General features: G+C 46.6%; 1 protein-coding gene across 1 annotated transcript; it reads right to left on the minus strand.

Annotated features, from left to right (window-relative positions):
• Nucleotides 1–103: 103 nt before the first annotated feature.
• LOC116991079 (Golgi-associated plant pathogenesis-related protein 1-like) lies at nt 104–8,710 on the minus strand. Its single transcript, XM_033049422.1, has 4 exons — nt 8,637–8,710; nt 7,165–7,377; nt 2,736–2,813; nt 104–339 (listed from the first exon to the last, which is right to left on the minus strand). The coding sequence occupies exons 1-4, from the start codon at nt 8,650–8,652 to the stop codon at nt 104–106; spliced, it is 543 nt and encodes a 180-aa protein (XP_032905313.1). The 5' UTR covers nt 8,653–8,710.
• Nucleotides 8,711–10,116: the final 1,406 nt, after the last annotated feature.

Here is a 10,116-nt window from a genome sequence, read left to right on the forward strand (position 1 = left end):
CCCCAGGTGGATGGTTTGACCAGAGCGTTGGCCGGTTCCAGCCATTGGGACCGGTTGAGGTTAGTGGTTTAAGCTAACGTGACGGGCGTTGATCCTGACGGAATCATCCCTCGTCTTCCACCCTGAGGTTCCCATTTTGGTTTCTACCTGTTGTCACGCTCACGACTGCAGGCTCCTCTGGAGGGGCGACGAGGGGCAGGACATTTTTCGTAAAATACCCCTCGTTGGTGATGTTCCCAGCCGGGGTGTAATGTGCCACCGCTATTGCTGTCTGCCCACTCACCGAGTAGGCGATGGCCATTTCTTTGGTGTCCTTCCACAGCAGCTGGGTGAAATGCCCTGGCAGAGACAAAACCAGTCACTAAACGCAAAATGGTTCGTTTTGTTTAGAGATACAGCATGAGAAACGGGCCCTTCAGCCCACCGAGTCAACGCCGCCCATTGATCACCCGTTCACACTAATTCTGTTATCCCACTTTCTCATCCACTCGCTACAATTTACGGCAGCCAATTAACTGACAAACACCCACGTGTTTGGGATGTGGGGGGGAAATCAGAGCACCGAGAGGAAGCCAACAGGGAGAATGTGCAAACTCCACACAGACAGCACCCGAGGTCTCTGGTGGCTGCTGAGACGGCGTTTCTACCAGCTGCACCAAAGTGCAGCCCTTAAACATTAGAATTAGCTCAGTAAAACTGGTGGCGGTGTATGTCAGCACCAGGGTGAGTCTCTGTGTGAGAGAGAACAGGCGCACACAGCTCCAGCCACTGGGATTACTGACTACACCTGTATAACAGGATGCCAGTTCTCCCCCAGCTCCCTCTCACACCTTATATCCTGTGCTCACTGACTCTAACCACTGTACGTTCCCTAACCCGACATCCACTCACATCAGGGCCGCTACCAAAGCAGTCCCTAAACTTCTCATGCACCCCCTCAATACTTCATCCCATTTACAATCACCTCCTCTATTCTCTTCGTCTCCCCCTTCACTCATCCTCAGATGCAGCCACCAGCGCCTCATCCACTTCTCGCCTTCTCTTTCTTCCACAAACCCCTTCATCTCTGCTCTCCCCCAGCCCCAACCTCTCCACCTCATCACCTCTCACCAACCCTACATCCAAAACGTCACCCATTCCTTCTCTCCAGAGACGCTGAGTTACTCCAGCTTTTTGTGTCTACCTTCGGTTTAAACCAGCGTCATCAGTCCCTTCCATCCAACTGCATTGCACAGCCCCCCCCCCCTCCCGCACACCCACCCAATCGCCCGTCACCCACACCCTCACCCTCCACGACCACTCGACACAGACCCTCACACCCAGCCTCTTACACACCACACAGATCTCAGGTCTCAACTCCTCCACCCGATTTACACCCACGGTCTGTGTGCCCGTCCACCTTACACTATCTCCTCCCTCTTGCCCTCCCTAGGAGACAAGGTCTTCTGCCAATGCAGGAGACAAGGTGTTGGTTGTCAGTTCAAAGCCACGTAAGTAAGCAGCTGAACGGGAAGGATGTCAGCTAAGGAAACACTCGGAGCACCGGGTTTATGAAGCAAAGTACTGTGGGAGCGGGAAAACTGAAGTAGGAGAGGAATTGTGGAGATTATCAGGAGCTGATAATCAGGAAACGTTTCAACATTTCATTGCAAGCGGAAGAGACTTGCGCCTTCTGAGTAAATGATTATGTTATTAAACTGGGGATGAAGACGATGAGCTCTTCGCCTGGTGTTAAGCTTCAGTGGGTGGTGAAGGACACTGAGGTCAGTGGGCTTCAAGAGACGATGCTCATGTCCTGTGTGTGGATGGAATGCAAAGTGCCCACTCCATCAACATCCATCGCCCCAGTGTGGTGGAGACTTCAGTCTACGCAATGGATACAATGAACACTTTGGGGCCAGAGGATATTGTTAAAACCTCACAAAGTGTCATAGCCTCAAAATAACATAGAAGATTGATTTAAAAGAGAAAATACTTCTAAATCTCAATGGGTCAGGTGATATCTGTGAGAGAGAAAACAGAATGCACTGTTATGAGATGATTCTGACAAAGGGTTTCCCCCCCGAAACATTATTTCAACTTCTCTCTCCAGAGATACCAACTAACCTGCTGAAATGTTATAAAACAGTTTCTATATTTACTTTAGATTTCCAACACTGGCTGGTTTTGAGCAAAAAATAAACCTGTTGTAGCATCTCTGGAGGGAAACAGATAGACGATATTTCAAGTCTGGACCCTTCTACAGACTGAAAGGGTAGAGGGGTGCTAGCTGGTTGAAAGGGTTTTTGCTTGGTGAATTTTGCTGGTGCATGATCCTTTATAGCTGAAGGATGGATGAATCAAGGAGATGTGCAGCACAGAAACGGGCCCTTTGGCCAACCGTGCCTATGCCAAACTTTTGTCCACTTTAGTTTAGTTTAGTTTAGAGTTAAGAAATACATCGCGGGAACAGACCCTTCCGCCCACCAAGTCCACGCTGACCAACGATCCCCATATACCAGCACTATCCTACACACTAGGGTCCATCTACACTGAGAGGTGAAAGTTGAAATGGACAAAACAAGGCGCCGGTGCTGACAAGGGGAATCAGTGTGGTGAAACAAGGCACTTGGTGTGGATACCGGAGTGCAGTGTGTGCAGCTGAACAACAGGGCAGGCATCTATGGGGTATTTTACTGTCTAATGAAGAAATAGTTGGACTGATAAGGAATGTATTCAGACATCGACACACTTACCAGTTTCACTGGCAAATCCAGGATTGTTGTAATCATAGTCCTTGATTTCTTCATACCATGCATCTGCTGAATCCTTGCCTGAAACAAAGCAATTTGTCAAACTCTTAAAAGAGGGGCAAGTGAATGTACACCATAGGGAATGTCTGGAAGCATCAGTGCACTAAAGGCAGTCACACATTCAAGGTCGAGTTACCTACACTATTACACAGAATGATGAATATCATGAGGTTTCCCAATGTAAATGAAAATTTATTTTTACCCATTCACTATCTATATGCTATCAAGATTAACTTTATTACTGATTATTATTGCAGTTTATTAAAAGGAATGAATGGTAGTGATTGAACCTTACCTTGGACACTAATGCTCCAATATCTCAGCTTCATCAACTCTTCAGTCTTGGTATCTGGTCTCATTCTTTGTATACTCGGGTTTCCCAAACCTCAGAATCCCCATACACTTCATTCTACGCTCTGCCGTGGAAAGGAATTAGCACCTGGGCAAAGCAAGTTGTTCAAGGAGGTGCTCAAAGTCTCCTTGAAGAGATGTAACATCCCCACTGATTCCTGGAAATCTCTGACCAACAACCGCTCAAAGTGGAGAAGGAATGTTTGGGAAGGCAATGTCTCCATGCATCAAGAGCACACAGAGGCTCTGGTTTAACAGTGGAACAGACACACCACCCTGCCGGGCATCTCTGCCCCCTCTGTGGAAGTGTCTGTAGGTCCAACACTGTCCTGATCATTCAACTTGGAACCCACAAACTTGAATTGGATTATCATCCTTTATCTGTGGGAACTGCCGTGACTTGTCAAGTCATCCCCTCTCTTCTCTTTACGCCTTGAAACCTACGCATCTTCTTAAATACATCCCATGATTTGGTCTCCACAGCCCTCTGCTGCAGTGAATCTCATCACCCCTAGAGAGAAGAAAAATCTCTTCTCTTTTCTCAAAGGATTTTCCAAAGGACCACACCTCCAACTTGTCTGGATTAAACACCATCTGCCATTTATCTGCCCATATCCCCAATCGCTCTACATTCTACTGAATCATTTGACAGACTTTTTTTTTAGAGATACAGTGCGGAAACAGGCCCTTCGGCCCACCGAGTCTGCACCGGCCAGCGATCTCCACACATTAACGCTATCCTACACACACAAGGTAAAATGTATACATACACCAAGCTAATTAACCTATATACCTGTATGGCTTTGGAGCATGGGAGGAAATCGAAGATCTCGGAAAAAACCCCATGTGGTCACGGGGAGAACGTACAAACTCCATACAGACAGCACCCGTAGTTGGGATCGAACCCAGGTTTCCGGGCTGTAAGGCAGCAACTCTACTGCTGCGCCACCGTGCCGCCCGTCACTATCCACAATTCTGCCACTTTGTATCATCTGTAAACTTACTAATCAGACCACCTATGTGTTTATCCAAATCATTCATATATACCATGTACAACAGAGGTCCCAGCACTGATCCTTGAGGAACACAACTGGTCACAGACCTCCAGTTGGTAGAACACCCTCCACTGCCACCCTCTGGCTTTTACAACCTAGCAATCTAGCAACCCAGTCCGCATATGCAAACGCGAATCAGACAGGAAGTGCTCACCACAAATTCAGCAATTGCATATGCCACACTGGTGCAGTGGATGTGGTTGTGGTTTCAAGACATTGGCAACGTGATCCTTGCTTTGGTGCAGCATAGGTTCATCTCCATCTACACTTCACGCTGCCTTGCCAATGTAATTAAGGACGATTTACACCCTAGTCATTCTTTTCCTCCACTCCTGTTGGGTCGAGGACACAAAAGCTTGAAATCACGTCCCATCAGATTCAGGAATAGCTTCTTCCATGCTGATCTCAGACCACTGATCGATCCTCTCATAAGCCGAGGGTGTAGTCCCGATCTTGCACTTTTCTTTCACTTGTACTCTCTCTCTAACAGTTAAGGGCTATAGTACTGCAACACTATATTTTGCACATATTGGGGGTTTTTTCTTTGCACCACCTGTTGTATTTGTGTACAGTGTGGTATAATTTGACTAAACAGCATGCAAACAAATGATTTCACTGTATCTCGGTATACATGACAATAATAAACCAATGGCAATACCAATCCTTTGCATACAGTGACTGAAATCATTACAGATTTGTTGTAAAGAGTAAACAGATACAAATCAAGAACATCATTAAAACAGTACTGTGTTCCGGATCCTAGTAGTATTTCCAACTAATAACTGATTATCTCAAGCAGCCAAATGTAATCAAATACTATATTTTGGAACTTAGCTTCCTGTTCAGTCACAGGATGTCATGTCCACACAGATCCTCCTGCAATGTTCTGGCATCCCCGCCCAATGTTAAAGAGGCTTGTGCAAGATGTTCATTTAAATGCAACATTAGAGACACTCATAGGTTTGTAATCACAGCACAGAATCAATGCCATTCAGCCCATCACAATTGTGCCAGCGCTAGGACTCATAAAGCACAGAAACATGCTATTTACCAGCATTCGATTCATGGCCTACCATGGTGAATCAAGTGTTTGTGTCGATGCTTCTGAAATGCTGTGAGGCAAACTGTCTCTGCCAGGTTCAAGAGATGGAGTAATCCAACTAGGCCCACTCCCTGAAGATGGACACAAAAAGCTGGAGTAACTCAGACAGCATCTCTGGAGAAAAGGAATAGGTGACGTTTCGGGTTGAGGCCCTTCTTCGTCTAGTCCCACTACCCTACATTCTCCCATACCCTTGCAAACCTTTACAGATTCTTATGTAGTCTACTTTGATCATGATCCATGGTCTCCAGACCTGACCACAGCCCTCCTGGTTCTTTTCCTAGACATCTTCATTATATCTCTTTTGGTTATTGACTCATACCGAAGGGGAAAAAAACTCAGTTTTCTGGATTAGATTTAATGCGCCTTTTCTCTGTCCAACTAATTGAAACAGATATGGAAAGGATGTTTCCACTGGTGGGAGAGTCTAGGACCAGAGGTCACAGCCTCAGAATTAAAGGGCACGCTTTTAAAAAGGAGGTGAGGAGGAACTTCTTTAGTCAGAGGGTCGTTAATCTGTGGACCTCATTGCCACAGAGGGCTGTGGAAGCCAAGTCAGTGGATATTTTAAAGGCAGAGATAGACAAATTCTTGATCAGTACGGGTATCAAGGGTTATGGGGAGAAGGCAGGAAAATGGGATTAGGAAGCAGAGATCAGCCATGATTAAATGGCAGAGTGGACTCGATGGGCCGAATGGCCTAATTCTACTCCTATAACTTGTGAACTCATTACTATCATTCGATAGCCAACGACCAACCGAGTCACTATCAACAACACCACCAACCTTCATATCATCTTAAAATATCTCCGGCATTCATATCCAAATTTGCAATATAGGTAACAGGCAACAAGGGTCCCAGTACCATTTGCTGTGCTCCACCACTCGTCACTGACTTCCGATTGCAAACACAACCCTCCACCATCACCCTGTCTTCTATTACCAAGCCAAACCTTGGTCCAATTTGCTAACTTGCCCTGGATCCCATGATCTCGAACATTTTAGCCATGTGAGACCTTATGAAGTCCACATTGACTGCCCTTTCTTATCACCACATTCAGTCACCTCCTTGAAAAATTCAGCGAAAGTATTCAAACGGACCATGTTGCCCATCTCAAATCAATCTCTGCCTCTCCAGTCTAGATTACTCCTGTCCTTCAGAGATTGTTACAGTTTCTTCCCTGACTAAGAGGGCCGTGATTACCTAGCTTATGCCTTGTGGCCTTTCTTAAATAAAGGTACCCCATTTTCTGTTCATCAGTCATCTGGCACCTCGCCAGTGGCCAGAAATGATTTAAATATCCCTGTCAGTTCCCCAGCAATCTCGTTTTCTGCTGCATAGAACAGACTGGGGTACATCTCATCAGGCGATGGGATTTTTTAAATATTAGACATGCCGCATGGAAACAGGCCCTTCAGCCCACCGAGTCCACACAGGCCATCGATCACCCCTGTTCACTCTAGTATGTTATCTCATTTTCTCAGCCATTCGCTACAACTACAGGCGATTTATAGAGGCTGATTAACCTACAAACCCACACGTCTTTGGGATGTGGGGGGGGAGGGGTGGTGGTGGATGGGAAACCGGAGCACCTGAATAAAACCCACATTGTCACAGGGAGAACATACAAACTCCACACAGACAGCAACCGAGGTCAGGATCGAATCCGGGCCTCTAGCACTCTGAGGCTGCAGCTTTACCAGCAGCGCCACCGTGCTGCATGACTCTATGACGTCACGTGCATAGAGTGTACGGCGAGAGAGCTTCCCTGTGCATCAGATGCATCATGTGGCTGTTGATCGGTGCAATGTAAATGTAATGACTCCGGATCTACTGACTGCTCCACAGTGGCCAAACACCAACCTGTAAACTCCATCTCCCCAGAGCTCCACTTGTACCAGATGTTCTCTCCGTTTTTCGTCTCACTGTGCTCCATTTCATTTCTGGGTGCCAGGACGTCAGCCCATGTTTGGCAGTCAGCAAGCATGTTCTTGTTGTAAGCCAGAGGGGGAGTTGCGTGCAACTTTCTGTAGTGATTGTGAGCGTCTAATGACTCCTGCTCGAATTGTGAAAGTTCTGAAAAAGGATGCATTCACCTCGACGTTAGCTCAGACCTTGCTGCATCAGCCCACCACCCTCTCACCCACCCAACACCTGCCTATCAGTACCTGATGCCAATCTGACCAGCTGGGGGCACAGCTTGGCACAAATGACCCAAGCGATGGATGAAAACTCTATGGACTGGACTGAACCCTACGTTCTCTATCCTCCCGCCCTTTTGTCTCCACGTCACTCCAGCTGCTGAACACCTCTCTGTGCCTCCCCTGCCAACCTGTGAGAGACTGGCTTCTGAAGCACACGCTTGGGGGATTAAACATTGCCCTGGAAACGTGTCACACAAACCTAAACAGTACAGTCTTGCCGGAGTGTTACAATATTTGACCGTGTTTAGGTGAGGCATCAAAGCAAAGCCTTGTCCAGTCTCAGCTGAATCCAATCATTTCAAAGTTGTTATTTCCAGGTCATTAGTTATCATTGAAACTGGTTACTGGCCTCCCCTACCACACCGTGCACAATCCCTTCAGAGCTGGCACGACACTGCTAGTTAAGCTCTCTAGGAGGCCCTGTGATTACGCAGGATGTAATAAGTTAACAAATCATTTCAACCCCCCATCATTGATTCCTTTTCTCTTCCCCTCCTCCTTTCCTCTCCTCCTCAAACCTTCCCTCCCACATTCTTCCCAATCCCAAACCATTTTCAACAGGGGGTAGTGCACAACGCACAAGGGGTGCTCTGATAAAGCTGCCTCTCACTCCTTGATGGTTCAACACTTGTTGTTCTGGGGGGGGGGGGGGTTTTGGGTCTTGAACATCAGGGGTCCGGACCGTGGGGTGATCTCCAGCCAGAGTCAGGGTCCTGAGTGCATATGTATTTCCCTCCCCCTTTATACTCACCGGGTTCCCTGGAAAATGAGTTATCCTATAGTCTATCATGTAAGAAAGTGAAGTATGGGGGTATTTGGATAAAAATAGGAGTAACATCCAATAGTCTGGAAAATGAACCACAAAAGTCCAAAGGGTGCTGGATTATCAGCGTTTTACCAAAGTCTTTACCTGGCCAAGACAGTGGACAGTTCTGACAGTGATCATTGTCTCGTGTGCAGGTTCAGTCTGAATCGGACTGTTCTGCCCTCACGGATAATCAGCCAGTTCCCTTTGACTCTGACGCTCACTCATACAGCAGTGCCCACTCCGACAGCACCTTCTGTGAACATGGGGTTGGCTGGAACTCCTAGCTCTGGGACACAACAGCTAAGGGTTGGATTAACACCTACCTGCCTCCTCAGCCATGTCTCCTGGTCAGTGTTCTGCTGATTCAACACTGAATCTCAGAAGCCGTCCTCCTGTAAAACAGGAATGGAAGCACTGGGAAAGGCAGCGATCTGAGTGCACTCGATAGAAACCAGTAAATGAACACACATTCCCCACAGAACAACCTGCAGAAGGAAGACTTTAATCTAATGAACGGTAAGAATGTGAAATTAGCTGAGGTGAAAATCACGGGTACTTTAGGAGAAGTGAGACTGCAATGATGGGGAGTAATCACTCGAGTTATGGTGGAATGGACAGTATACAGGAGTTTGGGACCAATTGATGAGTGGACATAGTATCACTGGACAATGAAGGTTAAGGGGAGGTGTAGATTCACGGCATGGATGGTGTTGCAAATGATGGCAGGTGATCTCCCCCTCAGTGAGGGGAGGCAACGTGAACCTTGCCATGTTTCTGGGAGGGAAGGAGAGGGTAACAAGACTTTGTTTGTCATGGCCACTAGATTTGAACCGGAATAATGAAACTTGCCGCAGTTTACTGGGACATTAAATGCAACAATAACAGTGATTATACAATAAATTATCAATTATTTTAAATATACACGATCACGATAGTGCAAAAACCAAAGGGCAAGGATGTAACGAAATAGGAATTATGTTAGATTCAGAGTGCAGTCAGGGACATTGAGAAGAATGCAATTTGAATTTAAAGCAATAACATTTAAATTATTTCAAATGATTGATTTGAAGACAAAGCTCTGATATGAATATGCTGTAGGTGGTTGGATTGGGTAGGTGCGTGTTTCAAATGTAAGATGAGGAGTAAGAGGTGAAGAGGGGATCTGAGGAAGGTGTAGAGGGGATCTAGTTGTGGTAGCTGTGGGGAGTCACTGTGCTAACCTCGGTGGGGAGCTAGTCCAGAGGTGGAGTTACAAAAGTAAGAGAGGGAAGAAAAGGCTTGGCATTGTGAATGGTGAGATACGGGTGGGAATTAGGAGCAATATTCATGAAATGTTCCTGTTGGACCCCCAAGAGCTGGAATGGAATCAGTTTACAAAGTAATATGTTGGGGAAAAAAGTGACATGTGTGAGACGAAATCTGAGTGAGACGAGAACAAAGGACTTTTGACGTCCCTGACAAAATGAGGTCCGAGCGGGATACCCCGCAGATCCGAATAGCAGCATCTTTTATGTGAAGGAATTGAACAGTAAACCAAATATGTGTACAAACTGAGAAGAGTCCCGACCCAAAACGTCACATATTCCTTTCCTTCTCGCCAGAGATGCTGCCTGTCTCACTGAGTTACACCAGCTTTTTGTGTCTATCTTCGGTTTAAACCAGCAACTGCAGTTCCTTCCTACACAATAACTTACCAGGTTAGTGATGGATGGGACAGGTTGGAGGAGGGAGAGGACAGATTGCAGACTGCTTTGTCCTTTGGGGAGATAAAGTGGGATTGGCCATCCATGATGAAAACAAGTA

Source organism: Amblyraja radiata, chromosome 32 (genome assembly GCF_010909765.2).
Source record: "Amblyraja radiata isolate CabotCenter1 chromosome 32, sAmbRad1.1.pri, whole genome shotgun sequence".
NCBI lineage: Eukaryota > Metazoa > Chordata > Chondrichthyes > Rajiformes > Rajidae > Amblyraja > Amblyraja radiata.

Excerpts from the sequence above, each read along its gene's own strand:
- LOC116991079 (XM_033049422.1), bottom strand. Across the intron at positions 2,814-7,164 it reads TGGGGAGATGGAGTTTACAG|GCAAGGATTCAGCAGATGCA; the intron begins GTTGGTGTTTGG and ends GCTTTGTTTCAG. Across the intron at positions 340-2,735 it reads TGGATTTGCCAGTGAAACTG|GGCATTTCACCCAGCTGCTG; the intron begins GTAAGTGTGTCG and ends TGTCTCTGCCAG.